We start from the raw sequence: 23,289 nt of genomic DNA, 5'->3' as shown, positions 1-23,289 counted from the left end.
GCCATTTGCAACAGTCTCTGACGCATGGCGACGGGATAGCATTGTACGGCTGTACTGACCCTATCTTCATTTTCCATCATTAATGCATTATTATTTTTCTGATTGATCACCTAAAGCCGTCAAGATTACGGCCGTAAGAGAAGAAGCAAACGGTCGTGAAGCTTCTGTGCAGGTGAGAAGTATTTCCGAATTATTTGTTCTTCATTCAAAGCCATCACGTTAAGACATGTGACAACCATGCCTGTTCGTAGTTACCTCGATAACAGCTGACTAACCCAGACTAAGCTAGACTAAGCCAGACTCTCCTACCAAAAGTGTCAATCGGACTACTCCTGATGAGTTTACAATGTAATAAACGTTAGACTCACGATGTTGGCATAGAAAATTATCATGGTAATTGAACAGGGTTATTTTGGCAGAAAGAATCCTGCCTTACCCATTTTTATAAGGTTACTCACTTATATTTGATGGGGGAGGGGACGGTGGTACGGATGGTAGTGTTACCTCATCGTTCATTCACACCCACCACATATCGTGCCGTCACGTTTTTGCCAAATCCCCGTTTATCATATGGGTATCTGGTTTCCGACCGAAAGTGCAGTCCTAACATTTAGTGCTTCTAATCTTGTGTGTGCGAGAGAATTAATAGATTTACAAGACACAATGAATCTGATTAGGGAGTAATGTTGGGTAGATTGAAAACCACACTGGAAAGAGTATTTTTTTTGCTAACTTTTCTGAAGAATTGTAAATGGTTACGTAATACGAGGGCATGGACAAGTCCAAATTTACTACCTGGGTACCCACCCCTATTACCGACCCTACCCGGGTACCCGCTGTAAGTCTCAAGAGATAGGTAGAAAATGTCTGATTCCAGCATGTTTGTCCGTACTCCTGTGAAAATGTATTTTGATACATGTATAACCAATCTGGTCAACACTGCAGTTGACTGAGGTTTTATTGTTATGCAAACATATAAAGTCAGAAGGAATGTGTGCATAGTCACTAAGTCAGAAAGACATGTGAACATTTGTCAGTTATAGTGTAACCAACAAAAACTAACCATCGAGTTCTAGTTTAAGATATGAGGATGAACAGCTACTTTAATATAATTAGGAGCGATGTTTCAGTGTAGGTTCGAACACTATTATCATCACTAGCTTATAAACCTCTAGTGACGTCACTCTATTGTCTCGCCAGGGTCTTCTTTTACCGACTAAACCTCTACTGGTAGTTTACCGGGCATTCCCAGGGTAAGCCCCGGGCTTTCTGCAAGAAATCCCGGGAGATTTTCTACTGAAAGCCTGGTTTTAGTCCCGAAAAATACCCTCTGTATTGAATTACCTTTCTGCATGAAAAAAACAACAACAGAACATGGCTCAACTATTTATTGATATTAGATGAAATTGAAATTGAGCGTCACAGTTCGATTTAGTTTGTCTTCAGGTCATTGGTCATCTGCTCTTTTTGGATCAGCTTCTTCACGTGATGGCGAGTTCATTTTTTTCAAAATACTAAGTATGTCGGAGACCGTTGCCTTTTGGTTGTCAGAAGTTCTCTTGTAATTTCGAACGGCGTCGCTCAGATGTCCTGAAACAAATTGTTCAGATTACTGAAAGTATTACACATACAGCATACAAATACACTTAAAAACTATTACAGATTCCAAAAACACCAATATTACCATATATATCATAAATAAAAAAGAGCATCTTACTGGTTTGGAAAAAATATTTCTTTGATATGTTATGACTTTTGCTGAATAACAATTTCTTATTACTGCAGGACTAAAATGTTTATCAACCTACCGGTAATTTCGCAAATCATTTGTTCATCAACGTCACCTTGTTACAATCGAGTGGCTGCCGTGGCTCTCAAGGAATGGTTTATCTTCATGCCCTCAATACCGGACGTCTTGCACAGTCTTTTGACGGTAACTTGTAAGGTTATTTCACGCTCGGAGAGTGGATCTCCTAAACGGAATTTAAAGTCATCACTTTCCTTGTCTTCTTCAGCACAGGATGCCGATTCTTTAAAAACTGACTGCGTCAGAAATATATCGTTGTCTGCGTCCATCCTCTTCTGTGGAATTCATTCGACTGGCTTGAACCACGTGCACTCATTGTTACAACAGGCCTGAAGCACGTGCGTCACGTGCAGCCCGCGGATGTACTCCCCGCGTATTGCAGTTAAACTCTCAACAGTAAATATCAATGAAGTCATGTTAATACCAATTAGTAAAATTATTTCTAATTCATATTATTTGATCAGTTCATAAGTGAGATCAAAAACTTGCCCTCGGTTTTGTTTGGGAAGTATGCCCTTGGCCTCCGGAAAGGGGTCGGGCCTATCGGCCCTCCCCCCTTTCCCTCCTCCGCAGGCATACTTCCCAAACAAAACCTCGGGCGCGGTTTTGATCCTACACTTATAACTTATCCTTAGTTAGTACTCCAACTTCTAAATGCCTCTCAAAGAAGACAGAGTTCTAGAGAATATTTGCCATTAAACAATAAGCACGTGACTAACCATGGTCGTTGGCGATACACCATGTTCAGCGATGAGTCTCGTTTCAATATGGACAATGCAGATGGCCGGAGACGACGTAATGAACGATACCAAGCATGCACTGTCAAACAGCATGACAGATACGGAGGTGGATCAGTGATGGTCTGGGGTGGAATCACCTACGACAACCGAACAGATTTGATTCGTGTGGATGGTCGTCTAACTGGTGTTCGTTACCGTGACGAAGTGTTACGCCCAGTGGTGCTTCCGTTCGCTAACAGAGTTGGGCGGTTGTTCGAGTTTCAGCAGGACCATGCAAGGCCACATACTGCTCGTGTTTCAGCCGATTTATTTAGGCAGAACCAGGTCGCTGTGCTTCCATGGACGGCTAAAAGTCCAGACGTTAACCCGATAGAACATTTATGGGATGTTCTTGGTCGTCGGGTGCGAGATAGCATTAATCAACCTCGTAATCTGGGCGAGAGGTTTGACTGTTTAAGACAAGAGTTGCATAATGTTCCAAGGGCTACAATCCAGGCATTAATTCGGAGTATGCAAAGAAGTTGTCAGGCTGTTGTGAGAGCTCGTGGTGGTCACACGTCATACTGAAGAACTGAGATTAAGTCATTATTTACCATGTAGCTTTCATTTGATCAAGTGTTGTATTAAAATCTTATGTCTGCGCCATCTATGCGATCCTTTATTTTATTCCATCAGTGTACAATGAGGCATTTTAACATTGTGCTGTATGGGCGTACCGCGGGATTATTTGAAATTTTCACATGAAGGGCCCGTGTCAGAAAATTCCTTGATTGCACCCTGATCCACTGTACCTAAAAATGTCAATAAAAAACTTACTCGATGGTTTCTTCAATCGTCAAAAGTTGTCAATCGAAACACTGCATGCCATCCCTTACTGTGCATAACTGGTTCCTATATCACTGCATGGAGCTTTGCACTACATTTGTTTATACCCAAGACTCAACTCGTATTTGTCAAGTCATTAACTATATTTTTTGTCACTTAAATCCTAGCAGAAATCAAAGATGTACATGTATGTGCATCCGTGCAGAAATCAAGAGAAAATGCAATCACGGGTAAAGTTTCAAAACACAAGCTGGGGGCACGGGTGGCCCAGTCGTCTAAGGTGCCGCGATTCGCTGTGCAGAGTTGTGTCCCTTGGGCACGCCAGAAACCTATGATTGTGGGTTCGAATCCCGGTTCGCCCCGATTATGTTTCTAGGTTTGTCAGCACCATACCTGTGCTCGTGGGTTTCACCGAAATGGTAAACGTCTGAGACCTGCATCACTTCGGGCTTTCCTCCCACATTAAGCTGACACGCCGTGATATAACTGGAATAATGTTAAAAGCGGCGTTAAACCCAACTCACTCACTCAAAACACAAGCTAATTTCGATTTTGGAATGACAACACCAAACCTTAATGAATATACATACAACGTTCTCAATAAGAATATACAAATTTATAGATCACAAACGATCATATTTAAGATGAGATTCCCCTAGACTTTAGATAAGACAGCACTGGTTTTTAATGAACGGTGCCCTCTTGCAAGAATGGCCAATGTGCATGAATTACGAATTTTGATCTATTTCTAGTGGCCAAACAGCAAGTTGGAGATCTTCTTAGAATATGCTACTGTATGTTTGCCCTCCAGATTTGTCCGTATTTATTGAAAACTGACTTAATCATTCAAATGTAACTCATAAACATTGTGAAAGTCAACAATCTTTTCAACTTCCTGTTACACGTAAACATTTTCTTGATGCTGCACATGGCAAACATGCCACCTTGTGCAGAAAATAAATGACTTAATTGTTGCTAATTAAAGAAAAGGGTGAACCTGGAGCAATAGTCATCTTAATTTGAACTGTAACTTCTAATTAAAAAAATGTCCATATTGAGAAGATTTCAATTGATATGGCCGGATACTCGGTCTTTCATACAGTACGCACTACTGACAGTGAAATTGATGAAAGCGCTGGAATGTAAATTACATATTTTTGGCCAACAAACACCATTTACAACATTTGCTATTCCATGTCATGGCTTTGAATATATTAAATTACAATCTCAACATTGTCGAAGACCTAGAAATTGTTTGTTCCCCAAATCCATGAAATGAACAGCTGATGGTGGTAAACAGGCCTTATCTATAATTGTACCCACAAATAATTCCTCCTAAAGTCGATAATGAACTGAAATACATAAATATAAATGTATTTTCTCGTAAACATGGTAAAGTAGACAATGAACAGAAATATAAATACTTATGCAATTTTTGTTGTTGATACTAATGCTAATATTTTTGATATTCACAATGGAATAATTAATGTTAATAAAATGGAGGATGTATCTATATAATCTAGTAACATTAATTGTAACATAATTCGAGTCACAAATACTGAATATCAAATACAGTTTCCACTGTGGGAAGACAAAAAAAACTCTGAAAATTTGCAAAACCTCATCACATGCAAAAAAATCTCATTGCTTTTAGACTAGGGGGATTTTCTCTCATAGGTAAAAAATTCAAGGATAATCCTTGTGACTTGCAGAGTTGTGTCCCGTTGGCACGCCATATACCTGTAATTGTTGGCATGAATCTGGTTTGCCCCAACGTTTCTAGGTTTGTGAGCGCCATACCCATGCTCTTGGGTTTTTGCCAAAGTGGTCAATTTCTGGGACTGGCGTCAATTCAGTCTTTCTTGGTACATTAAGCTGACATGCTGTGATATAACTGGAATAGTGTTAAAGGCAGTGTTAAACCCATCCACTCAATCATGCTAACCTCAAATATTATTTTTCACCTTGCAGGGAGGCTTGACTGTCTTCTACACAGAAAGCCCAGAGGGCTTCTGCCGTTCCAAGAAAAAATTTAACTTCAACGCAGAGCCACCCTGGGATCCCAGCTAGTATTTGCTAAAAGCAGGTGTTCCCTCTGGCCAGGTGAGATTCAGAGCTATGCACAGTAGTGATCGGTCAGGATGGACTCAAGCGTGTGATCCGTGAAGATCCGGGATAGAATAGCTCTTGAGCAACCCATGCTTGCCGTAAAAAGCGACTCTGCTTGTCATAAGAGGCGACTAACAGGATTGGGTTGTCAGGCTTGCTGACTTGGTTGATGCATGTCATCATATCTCAATTGCATGGATTGATGCTCATGATCTCAATTGCATGGATTGATGCTCATGGTGTCAATCACTGGATTGTCTGGTCCAGTCTCGATTATTTACAGATCGCCATCATATAGCTGGAATATTGCTGAGTGCGGCATTAAACAACAAACAAACAAAACAAGGGTGCACAGTTGGTACATTCAAACATATTTGGTAGAGGATGTACAATACATTCCATCTCAAGAAAGTTAAGATCATGTGGTTTGTATCCCAGCATGGCTATAATGTACAACATTCCTTGTCCCTTATTGTGAAGGGGCTGGAGTATGGCAAACTCAACTTACTCTCACTGAAATATGAGCTCATGGCCACTTCAGTATGAGCAGCTTGACAACCAATGACTACTTGCTTTTTGGCAATAATTCTGTTCCAATGTTTTTTTATTATCCCCCGCCACGAAGTGGAAGGGGGGATATAGCTCTCAGGATATATATATAGTCCGTCACATTTCGTTTCCGGAGAAGAACACAAAAACCATGAGAGATATCTTAACCAAACATTGCACATAGATAGGTCTCCCTAAGAACTCCCTTACTTCCCTGATTATTGTTTAAGTAATAACACAACTTGTTACAAATACAACAGTGTAACTGCATCTTAAACCTACTCAACTGTATAAACACTGCCTCCTATCCTGTATATATTCTTGTCAACCATACTCTGTACTTTACTTGCTTGATAACGGTGTTAGAACCTAGTTGTAATAAAGAAGTTATCATAAACTGCAGATGGCAAAACAACACCAGTAATAACCTTTTTTAGTGCTGCAATTAGGCCATTTACACAAAGGTCCAGTGAACATAGTTCACAGGAGCTAATGCATTGCACACAACCGGACATGTCATATTGGCGGGGGATATGAGTATTTCATGCTTGTTTACGTGGGAAGGAGTTCAACAAAGAATATATGCTAGAAAAACATATGAAGAAAAGTTTTCTTGAGGAATGGATCAATGAAAAAATTATTTGGAAATCAAGAGATCCTTGCTTCATTTAACATGATTAGGTAACATGATAATAAAATTACTTTTTAACACTTCTGTTTTAGATTGTTTGTATACCCTCGAACTCAGACTATCTTTGCGGACTTTTGAGCTAGAAAATGAAACATTACATTGGAAACGGTTGTGCTGTGGAGTCGCTGTCCTATGAGAAGACTAAGGCTTGCTTGGTCGCAGAGAAGGCTGCACTTCTAAAGAACGAGGTAGGCATTGCCTGTACCTGGAATTAGACTGGATATTTAATAGTTGGAGATTAGTTTGTGCCTTACAAAAACTGATCTTATTCTGATTACCTTGATGGGCACCGGTGGCCCAGCCCTCTAAGGCTCCGTGATTCGCTGTGCAGAGTTGCGTCCCTTGGGCACGCCTGGGCCCACTTGCACAAAGCGATCTTAGCGCTAACATGATCGTAACTCCCATACCTTACCATAGGCTTACAATAGTCATAGTGCTAAGATGGCTTGATGCAAGTGGGCCCAGGAACCTATGATTGTGGGTTCGAATCCCGGTTCCCCCTGATGATGTTTCTAGGTTTGTCAGCATCATACCGTGCACATGGGTTTCACTTTGGGCTTTCCTCCCACATTAAGCTGACACACCGTGATATAATTGTAATACTGTTAAAAGCGGCGTTAAACCCAACTCACTCACACACTGATTACCTTGACTGCACCTAATTGGAGATGTTGTGACTAGTTGCTGTTAATATTATTCACAGTTGATGCTGTTGGTGGGAAAACAAGTAGCACACTTTAGAATAGTTACCAAGAAAGGACTCCAAATAATAGTTCCCAACAGCTGCTTGGTTGCAGGGTTGTAGATTTACTAAAAACATACCTGACCTATTTTGTAAATAAATGTAACTGAAGCCATATTTTTAGTCTTAGTTTGATCAGGTAGAGGTTTACATTTTTATTTGCCTCGGGGATTATTTACCTAAAGGTTAACATGGGCATCCTCTGTTTTCAGGGATAAGAATTATCCAGACTTTGTTACGTCAAGGGTAATGTTTGTGATACATGCCATTGCAATGTACACATTAATCATACAGTCACCCAGACTCCTGGTGAATGCATTCTCATGTGAATCAGGGCTTTATCTTGACCTACAAAATGAGGGGTGTCCAATAATTAATTAGATGGGTCTTAACAGGAAATATTGGGTTCCTGTAATCATGAAAATGTAATTGTAATGTTGACTGCTCATTTTCAAATAGAATGGGGCATTTTAACATTGTGCTGTATGGGCGTACCTCCTGAATATTTGAAGTTTTCACATAAAGGACCCATGTCAGAAAATTTCCATGAGTGAAACTTGGTAATGTCTGTGTATCATGTGTATGACTATTAAATATAACTATGAACTGCCACAATGTTGCAAAACAACCATAATCATGTTGTCAATATTGAAAGAAATAAACCTTTTCCTATTTTATCACAAGAGTGACCCCCCTTGATTTTTTTTTCCTATTTCTTTTCGAATATATATTTTTTTCCGTTTCCATGACATTTACTTTGACTCTGTTCATTTTGGTGTCTACCTGACCTAGAAATACAAAGTTCCAAATCCCAATTCCATGATATTGTTTTCATAGTTCTATAACTACTCTTGTATATGGACAGACAGATTAGATGGAAATTCTTTCATCAAAAGTAACAGTCAGATGATTTATTCTTTCGAATTTGTGGGGGCATTTGTCATCTTCTGATGAGACATTCTTCTGTATCAAATTTGAAAAAATCTTGGGAATAGTATACATACCTGGTGTCTCCTTCTGTGATATTACTGGAATATGAAAGTAGCCACAAAAGCATACTCACTGAGAACAGTTTGGATGACAATAAGTTCATGTCCTGGAGGGGCGGTCGGGTAGCCTAGTGGTTAAAGCGTTCGCTTGTCACGCCGAAGACCCGGGTTCGATTCCCGACATGGGTACAATGTGTGAAGCCCATTTCTGGTGTCCCCCACCGTGATATTGCTGGAATATTGCTAAAAACGGCGTAAAACCATCCTCACTCACTCACTCATGTCCTAGAAAGTGAACTGATCTAAAACCCAGCTTGTGGTTGAATCCAGTTTTACTGAAATAAGAATTGAGTTTGTGGACATGAAGTCTACAGTATTTCAGCATGTTGAAATTTACTCTTGTTGGTAATACATTGAGTTATGCTCAAACTCAAACTCACTAGTGGTCTCATTTGACCATGTCACCAGTTACTGGGTTAGAATCAAAACCTGGATAAGACAGAACAACAATTTCAGTATTCATTTTCTATTTTGCTTTCAACAAGTTTAACTTGTTTACTTTTGTTTGTACCCATAAAAATGTAACCTTGCTGCTGGACATCCTAGATTTTGATGTTCATTGACAGCTGAATGAGCTGATGCCTGTGTTGTGACAGTATGGCTATTTAATTTAAATATTTAAAAACACTATTCATCTAGTCCCTGCAAACTGGTGTCGTGTGGGTTAGAGAGCTTTATAGGATTCAAAAATACCACGATACTTCCACAAGAAAGTGTGATGGCAAATGATCATGATGTAACTGTCATCATGGAGTTTGGCAAGGTTGACACGGAATACCCGTTTGTTTCAAAATAAGTTGCTGATTTGCTAAACAAATACGTAGGGTTACTTATCAATATTTTGATGATACGCACAAGTTTTAATTTTGTAGCGTAACTGTTGTAATCTTCGTTGCGTATTTGATACGCTTGGTTTTTATTTTACTGCGTATTTCTGCATTTCTGATGCGTATTTTACGCAGATACGCAGCTTATCTGGAGCTCTGATATTTACCAGCACAGCTACTTTCTCTGTACTACTGATTGGGGGGTTAACTAAAATTGTAATCATCTCACCTAACTCTGTGATCTGTGTATGTCTTTCAGCAGAGTGAAGATGCCTTCTTCATTGCTGATCTCGGTGACATTGTTGCCAAGTATAAGAAATGGAGGAGGCTCCTGCCAAGGGTGGAGCCTTTTTATGGTGAGTACTTATCCTACTTGTTCTTGATCTCCCTAGTGGGGCCACAGTTGGCCCAGTTGTAGGGATCCACAATTTGTTGCGCAGAGTTGTGTCCCTTGGGCACGCCAGGAACCTATGATCGTGGATTTCGAATTCCGGTTCACCCCAATTTTGTTTCCATGTTTGTCAGCACCATACCTGTGCTCGTGGGTTTCACGGAAATGGTAAACGTCTGAGACCTGCTTCACTTCGGGCTTTCCTCCAAAATTAACTTATTAAGCTGACACGCTGTGATATAACTGGAATAATGTTAAAAGCTGCGTTAAACCCAACTCACTCACTCAAAACACAAGCTAATTTCCATTTTGGAATGACAAAACCAAACCTTAATGAATATACATACAACGTTCTCAGGCTTTCCTTCCACATTAAGTTGACATGCAGTGATATGTATCATGAATACTGTTCATATGCAAATCCTATTTTCTACATACTAAATTAATGTTACGATGTCAAAGTCATCATGGTCAATCGCCGCTAGTTTTAGTCATTGATACAGGGGAGATAACACATGTGAAAAAAAATTCACTTCACATTTCCACCGTTTTGTCAATTTCCAAAGGAAACATCATTTGTGAATAAATTTCAGTGTAGATTTTAGAAAAAAAATGATAATGAAACTTGTTATATTGATTTTACCCAAAATACTAGAACACAGAGAAAAGTATTGTAAAACGTATCATTTGAAAAATGTATTGCAGTATGCCGGTAATACTGTGCAGTCCTACCATCCTATCAGATACGCTCATAGTACCATTAGTTTCTGTGTTACTTGGGCCTGACTCTGGGATCTACTTGGGCCTGACTCTGGGATTTACTTGGGCCTGACTCTGGGATTTACTTGGGCCTGACTCTGGGATTGACTTGGGCCTGACTCTGGGATCTACTTGGGCCTGACTCTGGGATCTACTTGGGCCTGACTCTGGGATTTACTTGGGCCTGACTCTGGGATTTACTTGGGCCTGACTCTGGGATCTACTTGGGCCTGACTCTGGGATCTACTTGGGCCTGACTCTGGGATTTACTTGGGCCTGACTCTGGGATCTACTTGGGCCTGACTCTGGGATTTACTTGGGCCTGACTCTGGGATTTACTTGGGCCTGACTCTGGGATCTACTTGGGCCTGACTCTGGGATCTACTTGGGCCTGACTCTGGGATCTACTTGGGCCTGACTCGGGGATTTACTTAGGCCTGACTCGGGGATTTATCAAGATGTGTTCAGGTTCAGAAATTTGGCCCCAAGTCTGCATTAAAATTCCCCAATTTTTTATGGATTGTAAAAATAACCTGTATTACACTAACAGGATGAATAGATAGGAAGAGGGTTTTATGCTTAGTTATGTGTTATTGCAATGAACGCAATTTCAAATCTCTGAATTTAACTAAATAAGGACTTTAAAAAATCCAAATTTTTGACAAAATTTCCAATTTGCCTGATGTCTGTTTAAGAGTCTAGGGGACCATCAGTTCTATCCCTGTGAAAATTCCTGGAAGGAATTGGTCCCCAGCAATACTGGTTGTATGAGGCGACGTAATGAATTAGGTGGTCAAACTTCCATGATTCCATACCCTAAAACATGAATTGTTGCTCATCATATCAATTACTGGATTGTCTGGTCCAGATTTGATTATTTACGAAAAGGTGTCATATCATGCATATCGCTGGAAAAGAACTGAGTGGTGCTCTAATCAACAAGCAGCAATGAATTGTTTGGGTCCCATGTCATCACTATGGTGCTCCCAGTCTGGCCATCTGTGCCATGCTGCACTTGGGCATTTTGTTTCACATCTGCAGAAGTCTTGAGCCTACAGTAAATGGGGATTTCATCACTAGATTGTAGAAAATCATCAGTTGAAAGTTAATTGATACCCTGACCTTTGAGTGTATTTCTCTCCAAAAATACATTCGCTCGTCACACCGAAGACCCGGGTTCGATTCCCGACATGGGTACAATATTTGAAGCCCATTTCTGGTCTCCCCTGCCGTGATATTGCTGGAATATTGCTAAAAGCGGTGTAAAATCATACTCACTCACTCACTCCAAAAATACATGGGGCAGTTGGGTAGCCTAGCGGTTAAAGCGTTCGCTTGTCATGCCGAAGACCCGGGTTCGATTCCTGACATGGGTACAATGTGTTAAGCCCGTTTCTGGTGTTTCCTGCTGTGATATAGCTGGCATATTGCTAAAATCGGTGTAAAACCATCCTCATCCACTCCAAAATACAAATGTCAGTTGTATATCATGCAATCGACAATTTTGATCTACTTGTTTCAAATGGCCATACTTGTTTGCATTATTTGCATCCGTTCTCAATTTGTATGCTTAGAGGACGCAGTATGTTTCATCTGGTTGGACGATGTTTTTTTGTCTTTCAGCTGTCAAGTGCAATGATGACTATGGTGTCCTGAAACTTCTCGCAGATCTGGGAACATCATTTGACTGTGCCAGCAAGGTGAGTTCCAGCACGCAACCAATACACTGAAATTTCTCTGGAGAAATCAATGTTTTCTCAAATAGATTTTTACTGGCATTGCAGTTTTTATGCTTACTATTGGATATAGCTTACGGACAGATTTTATTGCATGACTTCCAATCTTGTACCAAACTTGTGTCTTCAGTGGCATTATTTTCAGTAGTTTTTGGTATCAGCTGATCTGAAAGACATTTCTTGCTAGTGCTCCTAGGCTTGGGCAGCGGACAGGTGACAAGAATCAGACCATGATAGCAACCATTTGTTGGTTGCCAGGTTGTCTGTGTCATTGTTGGGCAACATGTCAAACCTTTGATCCTGGCTTCCAATATGATTTGCCCTGATTTTTTTCTAATTTTATCAGCTCCATACTCATGCTCGTCAATTTAACTGAAGTGGTAAACATCAATGACCACTTCAGGCTTTCCTCCCACAAGAAGCTGATACTCTCTCTAGGCATTAAACAAATGTCACTCTCTGTTTTATTAGGAATTCCATTTCTCGTCAGCTTGCTGAATAAATTTATAATAAATTGTCACACTGGTAACCACTATCAATACTTCTCCACTTTCAGATGGAAATCGACAAGGTGCTGAACCTTGGCATCTCGCCCTCGCGCATCATCTACGCAAATCCTTGCAAGCAGACTTCCTACGTGCGTCATGCTGCCAAACGCAATGTTGACCTTATGACCTTTGACAACGAAGCTGAACTACTCAAGGTCAAAGCTGTCTTCCCTGATGCAAGGTGAGTGCTTCCAATTCTAGGCTAGAGGTTGCAGAGTCGGTGTGAGTACTTGCAGCTCCCTGGGGTATGGGGTCGTTGAGTCCTTGGTTGGGTGCTCGCAGAGTCCCGGGATGGGTGCTCGCAGAGCCCCGTGGTGGTGCTGGCAGAGCCCCGGGGTGGGTGCTCGCAGAGCCCCGTGGTGGTGCTGGCAGAGCCCCGGGGTGGGTGCTCGCAGAGCCCTGGGTAACAGAGTAAATGTCCACCATCTTTATCACTTTGGGCTTTCTTTCTCCACATTTAAGCTAACATGCAGTGATGTAACTGAAAGACTGAGACTTATTTGTAATTTGATCTTTCGTAGCTCTTGGCAATATGTGGCCGAGGTTGTACTTACAGAGTCATATCTGATAATCCAAGATGTATCTTACTAAGCAGCATAATAATAACTGTTTGCGTGACTGTGTCCCGTCTTGCTGGTCTACAGACTGGTTCTTCGTATCCTGCCTCCGAGCAACTTCAAGGTGCAGTGTGAGCTGGGGATGAAGTTTGGCTGTCATCCAGCAAAGGCCAAACAGCTGCTGGAGACAGCCAAAGAACTGGAACTCAATGTTGTGGGAGTCAGGTAGGTCTGGAGCCTCATCTCTTGCCCCAACAATGTTATCAGTTTGAATTTCATGCTTCCTAACTTTAACTTGGATATGGAACATGGTATATTGAACCAATATTAACAGGAATAAAAGTATAGAAAGAAACATTAAGGTATTGAGAAACAAACACATGTTGTTTTATCTGACATTAATAAGGTGATAGAACAAGAACTGGTCGGCTCAGTCAGTATAGTGTGTCTTGGTGGGGTATCCATGTTAAACTGTAGCATGGTAGCTAAGTGGGCTATAATACCTGCTTCAGTCTGGGCCTAGTACATGCACATGGCGATGATCATATTAAATATGACATTAGACCCCATTTCACGTAAACTAGACAGTCTTTTCTCGACACATTGACAAATTGAAGTAAGTAAAACATTAGTGTGTATGTGAGCACACAGTGAACGGCGTTTGTGTATTGCAGCTTCCACGTTGGTAGCGGTGCCGAGGAGGCAGCTGCCTTTGCTGTTGCAGTGGAGCAGGCACATGGCGTCTTCCAGACTGGCTTGGACATGGGATTCCCCTTCACTCTGCTGGATATTGGTGGGGGATTCCCAGGCCAAGTTACTGCCGCTATATCATTCGAAGAGGTGAGTCATTGCAGGCTAAAGTCGTGGTACACTTTTCTCATGAGACTTCAGTTAGAAGCTCACTATTTGTGGCTGTATTATGAGTATATTTCATTTGGGTGTCACGCTGTTGCCAGACCGTTTATCAGTTTTCAGAAGAAAATTTTGGTACACCAGTTTGGTTTAGTAGAGTACTAGTTTTAAATATATCACATGCAAACTTGATGCAAATTAATAGAAAAAAACTCCCGCATCAAATGATTAAAAGAAATTTAATTTGCTGTATCTCAGAATCTCCTCCAGCTGTCTGCTCTGTTTCCTATGTGACCATGTTTTGTCAGTTAATGGAAATCATCTTTGTCACTACAATATTGCAAAAATGTCTAAAAGCAAATTTAACGGGAAGTTTAATTTCCATAATGAAGCAACTGTTTGAGTGATGTAACATATATCTCTCAAACAGTCCGTGACCCCACTAGTTATAGAATATAAGCTAAGCTACACGTTCACTGATACTAAGTTTATTCGTCATCAATAAGTTATTGCAGGAATGCCGCCTCGTCAGAACACTGTTAAGGGACTTGCTTTCCGCACCACCAGTATGTTCATGCACAAGTTTATGCTGCAGGTTGTTGACGTCCTCAGTCCTGCCCTGGACCACTACTTCCCAGCATCCTCCGGTGTGCAAATCATCGCTGAGCCAGGTCGCTACTTCGTGGCCTCGGCCTTCACTCTCACTGCCAACATCATTGCCAAGAGGATGGTTGCTAGAGACAAGTCTAATCATGGTCAGTGTGTCTGTGAGGAGTTGTCCCTTGGTACACACCACCTTGTTACCTTGGTGAAATCTATGCATCCATGCTATCCATTTACAATTTCCTATCGTTCGATTTGATCATTGAAAAGTGAACATTTGAAACCCAAAGTGTCTTTTCAAATTGAACACTGTCAGAGGGTTCCAGGTGTGTTTTTAGCAATTGAGTGTTTACTCACATGTTATCGTTCACCTTGTGGGTATTGATAGTTTTCTTTGGGTCCTGTCCATTGGGTAATTTTTAAACTAAAGTACTCACGGAAATAAAACAAAAACTGTTTTTTCGATCTCAGATTTTAAATAAATGCAGTTAATATACAAAATATATAAATATTCAAACAATTCAATAAGTACTAATTATGCCTTGGCACAAATACAGCGTATCAAAGGTTTTTATGTCTTTTTACACGTAAAGGTGTGTAAAAATATGAACAAAACACACTATTGTGAAACTGAGCATAACCAGGTGTTAGTAGATCAAGGTGAATGTCCATGACCTATGACACCTTGACGACAGGTGAAAACAGGTGCTTGAAACCCACATGCATGTTATTTGTCAGTGGTTAGTGATTTGTGAGTGGCATTGTGGGATAGTGAATCATCGTCAAAATATCAGAACGTAAAAGTAACATATTCCCTCTCAAACAACTTACATATCATTATTATTATGTACATAAACATAGCTGTTATTTTTATTGTTGTTTTGATAACATTTTTCCAGGCTAATTTGCATAATGCCTATAGCCTGTTTCTGCCATGTCAATTTGGACTTAGTTTTATTTTTGAATGTTGAAAGTGCCTACAAATTACCTCCTGTAAAGTACATTTTGTATTGAGCACTGAGATAAAACTAGCAAATCCTGACTAGTACTTTTCCAGTTGTTTTGTTATTTCGTATTTACATCTACATAATGCTTTGTGTTGATTATTAAATCCAGCAAAACAGATTTTTTTCATTTCCATGAGTACTTTAATAAGAGGTAAACCTTTCTTTGAATTAGCCACACATTCCCCTGCGACAGATGTTTGTCGTAACAGGCAACCAAGTTGATAGGTGGGTCATGCTCTCACTGTCAGTTACTGGGTTGTCTGGTCCAGACTTGCAACCAGCATCATGTGGGTCAATTATTGCTGAGTGTGGAAACAAACAAATAATCAAACATCAAGTAGAAATTCTTTGGTGCAAATTGATATGATTTGAATGCCAGTAGTTCACATAACCAGTACTAGAGTAAAGATGTCAACTGAGAAATATGTGGGATTTTGGTGTTTTGCCTTGCCAGTCTGAAGTATTTCATCGCCTGTACATTAAGAGCATGATCTGGTGATTCTTATACAGATAACCAGTTATGACTAACACGTTGCTTGTGTGTTTCAGAACATCTCCCTGACCAAGTGGTGACCGGGGACGATGAGCCAGCCTACATGTACTATATCAATGATGGGGTGTATGGCTCCTTCAACTGTTTGCTGTTTGATCATGCCACTGTCACACCATCTGTTTTGCAGGTACTTATTTTTTCTCATTGACTATTGTTAGTTTGTTTCAGTAGCATAAGATTAGGTTTAGGTAATTTAATGTATAGGAATAACCTGTTTTGATCACAGCAGTGTCCTCAATAGTAATATCCTTACGACAGCCACGGTTTGTCGATATGTTTAGGGTCATGGAGTAAATACCCACATGAATATCTTGAAATAGGTCAAAACACTAATTTCCAGTATGCAGTCAGAGGTAATACCCTATGGATCTCAAAAATATTTGTAGAAATGGTCCGTGCACACTTTGGCCAGCTTAAGTATATCCATGTGGAGATAATTCTTCTCTTCTCTCTTCTCTTTGTTGAGCTCACTGCCCAGGGTCAGCTCTTTCCCCATATACTTTCCCGTTGGGGCTTTTCAAATTGGTCTTGAAGTATAAGGGGGTTACTGATAAACAGTTGAAAACAATTACAGATTTGATTTGTTCACAACTTCAAGTGCCTATAAAGTCATAATTAGGCTGTTGTCCGTCTACTGGATGAGGATGGCAGCGATTGATGTTTGTGTAACACTGGACACAACTCCTTACTGTGCTAATGTCTTTGTTTTTGTTCAGGATGGCAGCGATATGACCTTTGTGTCAAGTGTGTGGGGACCAACCTGTGACGGCCTGGACTGCATCATGGAAGACTGTCGACTGCCCGAGATGCAGATTGGGGAGTGGATCTACTTTGAGGACATGGGGGCCTACACCATGTGTGCTGCCTCCACCTTCAACGGGATGCCCCGACCCAGGGTCTTCTATCTCTGTCAAGATGTAGTCTGGTGAGAACAACATAGCATGAACAACTGTTGAGCCATGATCCACAAAGCTATTTTTGCCGTACATCATTATACCTGACCCTATTGTTTCACATATGAAAGGATGGCGTGTTGCTTAAAGCACTGACTGGATCAGGAGTAGTCGAGTAGCAGGAATCAACCCCACCTCTAAATGAATTTTGACAAATTTTTATTTTTATTTTTATTTTAATGTGATGCTGTTATGGTAACCATACTCATAATATTTAGCATAGTATTTGTATGGAAATACATCCATCAGTCACAACATAGGTGTGACCTTCAGTGCCCATGGCTCTAGTGTTCCATTGTATATGGCTTTGAGATATGCCATTCTGTGACGGGGCTGTAATATTGCTTTAAGTTGTGAGACCATACTCACTTCTTGATGGGTGTCTTCCCAGGTTTGATGTTTGTGCATTGAACAGGTTTTGTAGGCTGGTTAATAAATCAGTTTATCGGATACTAATGTAGTGATGCACTTTGATCCAAACCTAGCATCTTGATACATTCTTTGTTCTTCAATGACTTAATGAAAGTATATTTGCAGAAATTGCTACAGACCTCTTATTTATGAGCTTTGTTTCCTGTTTCAGGGCGCAGACCTACTCAAAGCAGACCAAGAAGATGGATCAGCCAATCTCCAAGGTGATCCCCTTCATGAAGGCAGGCCATGACCTCTTTGAAACTCACGATCAGGTGGAGGAAGTTTTTGGGTCACCACGACCTGAACTGATATGCGACCTCGACCCTCTCAACTGAGAAGTTTTGCTTGGCATTGTCATCGGATTGTTAGCTCCAAACCTATATAGTCAAGATTAGGTGGTTTGTCATTTTGATTCTGTAACTTTTATTTTGTTTCTCTTTCCCACATTCGCTCTCAGTTGAACTTGCTGCTTTGTTCTCGTTTCATCTCTCTCCCTCACGACCCCAATGGTTAGGTACAAATCAGGGGCCAATTTTGAAATGTTTCACATGTGACCTGTTTGTATGCTGATTTTGGCCCAAATGAAATTTGATTTTTGTTACCATTTCCATTGAAACATCCAAAACCACAATGTCGGGGCATTGATGAAACCATTTTTACACTTGTTTTCTGTAAATTTGTTCAGATATTTATTGATATTACAGTTATTAATGTTTAGTATTTACAGTTATAAATTAGTGATTGAGGTTCACCTTGTATTTATAAATGACGTCAAAATGTTTTTGGTTAAATGGGCGATTTTGTTTCTTCTTTATTCATTTCATTTATTCATATCATTTATAAACAAATTTACAGAAAACATTGCAGAGATCAGTAAGCATGTGATGACTATGTCCATAGTTAGTGATTTTCGACTGTAGTCCTACTTATAGTACACAGTGTGACTAGTTACCTGTCTAATGTATCCACTAGTCTCACATCTGCGGTCTAGTCTGAATCAAGGGTATACAAACAAAGGGGACACCTGCTACTGTCACCATGGCCAGAGTTTTTTTTTCTTTCATATCGGTTACTGTGATGGTGATTGAATAAAATATTTATAACCATATATGTCATGTTTTTATTGCTTTGAACTTTGGGGTAAAGTTTTCCCTTCCCGGACCAACGTCGTGGATTGTGCTGTTTTTGATCAGCGCTTTCAGCATCATATATGCCTTTATTATTGTTCATGATACAATACTATTATCATCGGATCATAGGTTTTTGGACATCATACATTTATTTAACAAGAATACTTGGTGTGGCATCATAGAGAAAATGTAAATACTCAGAGGTCTTTTTTAGCATATAGATATGAAATATTTTACAGTTGTTCATGTGAAGGAAACTGAATGTTCCTTCAGGGTCCGAAAACCCATACACGCAATCTTTGTTTATTCCACTTGACTTTTTTGGCATGCCCCCACACCCCCCTAGAGTTCTCTTTTGGGGGAAAACATGCTCACATGCCTGATATTACATCATTGGCATGAATCCTGTATTTTTGAATATAATAAAATGTTCAGGTCTTCAACAGAAGTCTTCTCCACTGTGAACTATTCATAATCAGAAGGGGCGGTCGGGTAGCCTAGTGGTAAAGCGTTCGCTCGTCACTCCCAAAAGCCGGGTTCAATTGTCACTGGAACTCAATCTTAGTTTTTAAAACATTGAAGTTAAAATCAGTAAGAAATATGTAATATTTCATTAATTAACAAACTATTTACTATTTGTTGTTGACCAGCAGGGATAACGGGCGTATGTGAGCTTTGCTCACTTCTTTCTTGTTTATTTTATTTTTTGGTTGTGAAACTAAATCTTATTGGAAAATTTGTGATGTTCATACTGCATACTGGATTTAATTAGAAATATTGGAAGATAAAGGCTGAACCAGCGAAACAATCCCTGAAAAGGGCTTGAGTTTTAGTGTTCCATATCTGTACAAGCCTCCCCAACTTAAAGGACAAAAGGAGGGAGAACCACACTACTTCGCTCGTGCAAGGTGCAACGTAACATCTTTTAGTTTTTCTGTCATATATGGTAGTTATTTTCTGGATAAGGAGGCGTACAACTTCATGGATAACAACTTCTGGTTTATTGCATATAGGACGTTTCGACAGATTCTTACACCGTTATCAAGCAGGTGTGATTACAAATAAGTGATGAGAGGTGTATATGCGTGGCATTTTGTTGTAAGCAACACATTGACATGAACATCAGGTAATAGATATTAACAAGAAGCGCCCAGATAATCGGATGTGTGTATTTGGTAAAACATTTTCTCAGTAAAGTTCAAATTCTTGAACTTTTGGGGGACTGAGTCTCATCCGGGATTCGAACCCACTCTCAAAGAATGAGCAGCATCACTCAAAGTTCACGTCCTAAACCACACAGCACCCGCAACAATGGAAATCCGACAACTTGTAGTACAGATCACGTACTTTGTGTACCCCTCTGACAAGTGGAAATTTGCACGGCTGCCTTTGCGGTGCCTTATTACAATTCTCAGACGTGTCCATAGAGGACGTGATCTGCACTACCAGTTGTGGAATTTTCTTTTTTGTGGAAGCTTCGGTGGCTGAGTGGGTGAGATATTTGTGTGCTGGCGATTAGGTCCCTCACTATGAGATTGTGTTCAAATGACAGATGGGACTCAACGCCAAAAAAAAGTAGAATTTGTACTTTTCTGAGTGTGATACCAAATAAAACATTTGTTACATTTAATCACTTTCTAAAAGGCATTGTGTTCATAGTACACTCGTAATGAAGCTAGATGTACATTATTAAAATGATAATAAAGTTTTCACAAGCTGATTGGATGCTAACCAAGAAAGGTCTATTGCTTCATTAGATAAGATGTGATGCCCTTGATCTCTGTTGATAAGAGGTTTGTGAGGGCTGATATCTGTAGCTTCTATGAGTTTTCAATTAGTGAAGTTTTGATGTTTGAACAAGACGGGTTGGACTGAATTGAGTTGCTGTCTGCTTTGGCTGTTGTCTAATTTTGATGCGGGTATCTACTGGGCGCGAGTTTCACCAATGTACGAGTCATCACAGTCACAATTAATGTTATATACTGATTCAAATTAAAAACTTCACATTTTTAAAAGTAATCCCATATATGATCTACAACGGACAAATGTATCAGAGAAGGTAATTTTTAATCATTAATGTCCAAAGCAGGATTTCAATTAACGGTGGTAACCATAATTTGTTCCAAGCACCTACGGTATTCGGTAATAACATCAACAGTTTAAATCATAAGTCGCAAGCACGAGAATCTGATGGCACCCAAGTTCAGTAGCGTGTATGGCCACCATGTGCGTTGACAACTGCCACACAACGCATCCGCATGGACTTTGTGATGCTTTTGAACACATGATGGGAAGACGACGCCATTGTTGCTGCAAAATAGTGCCAAGATCTTGCAAATTCTGTGGTTGGTTCTGGAGAGTGCGCAGACTTCTGCCAAGTGCATCCCAGACGTGTTCGATGGGATTGAGATCGGGAGACCCTGACAGCCAGTCCATTACGTTAACACCCGCATTCTGAAGGAAATTCCTTGTCAAAATTGCTGTGTGGGGTCTGGCATTGTCGGATCAAACCGGGTCCACGTGCTGCCTTAAAAAGCAGAAGTTTTGGTGCAAGTACCTGGTCGCGGTAAGCAGCAGCGTTGAGGTTGCCACGGATGACAAGAAGCCTGGAACGTGCATTGCCACAGAAAGCACCCCACACCATGACACTTCCGCCTCGAAATCTGTCAACTTCCTGTACACAACACTGGGCGTAACGATCATGGCGGCGACTCCACACCCTCGCCCTACCATCAGCAAATCAAGGATTAAATCGGGATTCATCATGAAGACGACTTGATTCCAATTCCTCTGAGTCCATCGTAAGTGTCGCTGTGCCTACAATTGACGTTGACGTCTGTGTAATTGAGTCAGAATCGGCCCGCAGTATGGCCGTCGTGCTTGAAGGTGAGCAGTTCTCAGACGGTTTCGAACAGTTTGCGCACTCAGTTTACCCCTAAACAGTTCATTTCTGGTTGATGTAGCCGTCAAAAATCGGTTACGGAGGTGACGTAAGACAATCTGACGATCCTCTGCATGTGACGTCACACGTGGTCGACCTGGCCGAGGGCGATCAGCGGTGGTACCCGTTTGCTGTAGAAGCGTCTGTAAATCATAAACAGTCCGTCGACTACAACCCATCGTCCTTGCGACTTCAGCTACGGACGTTCCCGTCTGCAACATGCCGATGGCACGTTCACGATGCACATATGAAAGGCGTGGCATAACAAATGGCCGTAAAGACTTTTGTTTTCTTGTGTTTTTATTTTTTTGTTAATGACTGCTAACAAGTATGGCTGAAAACGCGTGCGGTATTATGGCCACGTGACCAGTTGCACGTGAAAAAACACTTTTGCCACTATAGTGCTGTGCACATGATTTTGATCGATTCACTTGCACAAAAACGGGTGTTATCTGAAGACAATATTACGTGGCCATTACTGTTTAAATACACAATAAGGGCCCACAATGATAACTGGTCAAAATGTTAAAATTTTAGGATTGTGAAGTTTTTAATTTGGTTCAGTATAGATTATACATTGACAAATAATTGTCAGTATTATCAGCCACTGTTTGCATTGTCCCAAGAATCATTTTGTAGGTCAACAGATTTGGAGTTGAAGCCAAACACGTGCGCGTCCGATTTAGGAACGACAATTTTATTGTTACATGTACACTATGCAGACAAAAGTTATGCATGTTTACTGTTATGTTTCCCTTAAGAAAATACAGATCGATTAGATATCTTTCTTTGGAGATCGTCATTAACCAGTAACCTCATTCCTTGGACAATAGAAATGGAATGCGTTGTAAATGTTATTTAAAAACAACTTATTTCTTGTAACTCTTTCAATCAAACTGTCTTCGGAAATGAATTACAATGCTAATTTGCTTGTAAAATAGAGCTTAGCGTTCCCGCCAGGTGAGACGAGATATCCGATTATGGTATAGGCTCTTTGTTCAAACAGGAATATTCATAGTTATGTAACAATTCTCTTTCTATTAAACCGTATGGTTGTTATCAGATGTACACTGTAAACATACTTTGAGACATATTAAATAGATGAAACTTGGCAAAACAGATCATCAAGGTTGAAATTAAAGTGTCAAATGTTCTTAAAGTGAAACACATTACTAGTCTCTGAGAAAATGGCATCACAAGTCAGTATCTCGTGTGTTCGCCATGTGCATTGATGACTGCCGTGCAATGTCGATACATGGAATGGATGAGGCGGTTGATGAAGGCCATAGGCACTTGAGCCCACACTCTGAGGGATGCCTGACGCTGTGCAGCTGCAGTTGTCGGCCTTGGTCGGACGTCATTCAGCCGTCTTTGAAACTCGTCCCACAGGTGCTCAATGGGATTAAAATCGGGCCTGAGGGCAGGCCACCGCATGTTTCTGATGCCATTCAGCTGGAGGAAGTCTCTTGCTGCTTTCGCAGTGTAAGCACGGGCGTTATCATGCTA

At 40.5% G+C, this 23,289-nt stretch overlaps 1 protein-coding gene and 1 long non-coding RNA gene across 3 annotated transcripts; one reads left to right on the top strand and one right to left on the bottom strand.

Moving 5' to 3' along the window:
- Window positions 1–18,818, top strand: LOC124114369 (ornithine decarboxylase-like). Of its 2 annotated transcripts, none has more exons than XM_046474910.2 (12): window positions 1–172; window positions 5,344–5,475; window positions 6,754–6,909; window positions 9,602–9,695; window positions 12,113–12,189; window positions 12,782–12,954; window positions 13,418–13,555; window positions 14,005–14,170; window positions 14,778–14,937; window positions 16,342–16,472; window positions 17,062–17,270; window positions 17,882–18,818. In XM_046474910.2, the coding sequence occupies exons 3-12, from the start codon at window positions 6,808–6,810 to the stop codon at window positions 18,045–18,047; spliced, it is 1,416 nt and encodes a 471-aa protein (XP_046330866.2). In that variant the 5' UTR covers window positions 1–172; window positions 5,344–5,475; window positions 6,754–6,807; the 3' UTR covers window positions 18,048–18,818. The 2 variants fall into 2 exon arrangements, with proteins under 2 accessions (XP_046330866.2, XP_046330865.2); XM_046474909.2 differs by having other exon boundaries at window positions 2–172; window positions 9,599–9,695.
- LOC125382094 lies at window positions 1,314–2,077 on the bottom strand. The gene is made up of 2 exons (XR_007222302.1): window positions 1,809–2,077; window positions 1,314–1,590 (listed from the first exon to the last, which is right to left on the bottom strand). It is a non-coding gene; the product is annotated as an uncharacterized LOC125382094 (long non-coding RNA).
- Window positions 18,819–23,289: the final 4,471 nt, after the last annotated feature.

This window comes from Haliotis rufescens, unplaced genomic scaffold, assembly GCF_023055435.1.
Source record: "Haliotis rufescens isolate VD_foot unplaced genomic scaffold, xgHalRufe1.0.p SCAF_2, whole genome shotgun sequence".
Lineage (NCBI taxonomy): Eukaryota > Metazoa > Mollusca > Gastropoda > Lepetellida > Haliotidae > Haliotis > Haliotis rufescens.
The sequence above is the reverse complement of the archived record's forward strand: the minus strand, read 5'-3'. Positions and strand labels throughout refer to the sequence as shown.

Excerpts from the sequence above, each read along its gene's own strand:
- LOC124114369 (XM_046474909.2), top strand. The coding sequence starts at position 6,808 with ATGAAACATTACATTGGAAACGGTTGTGCTGTGGAGTCGCTGTCCTAT. Across the intron at positions 6,910-9,598 it reads CTGCACTTCTAAAGAACGAG|CAGAGTGAAGATGCCTTCTT; the intron begins GTAGGCATTGCC and ends TATGTCTTTCAG. Across the intron at positions 17,271-17,881 it reads CTCTGTCAAGATGTAGTCTG|GGCGCAGACCTACTCAAAGC; the intron begins GTGAGAACAACA and ends TTCCTGTTTCAG.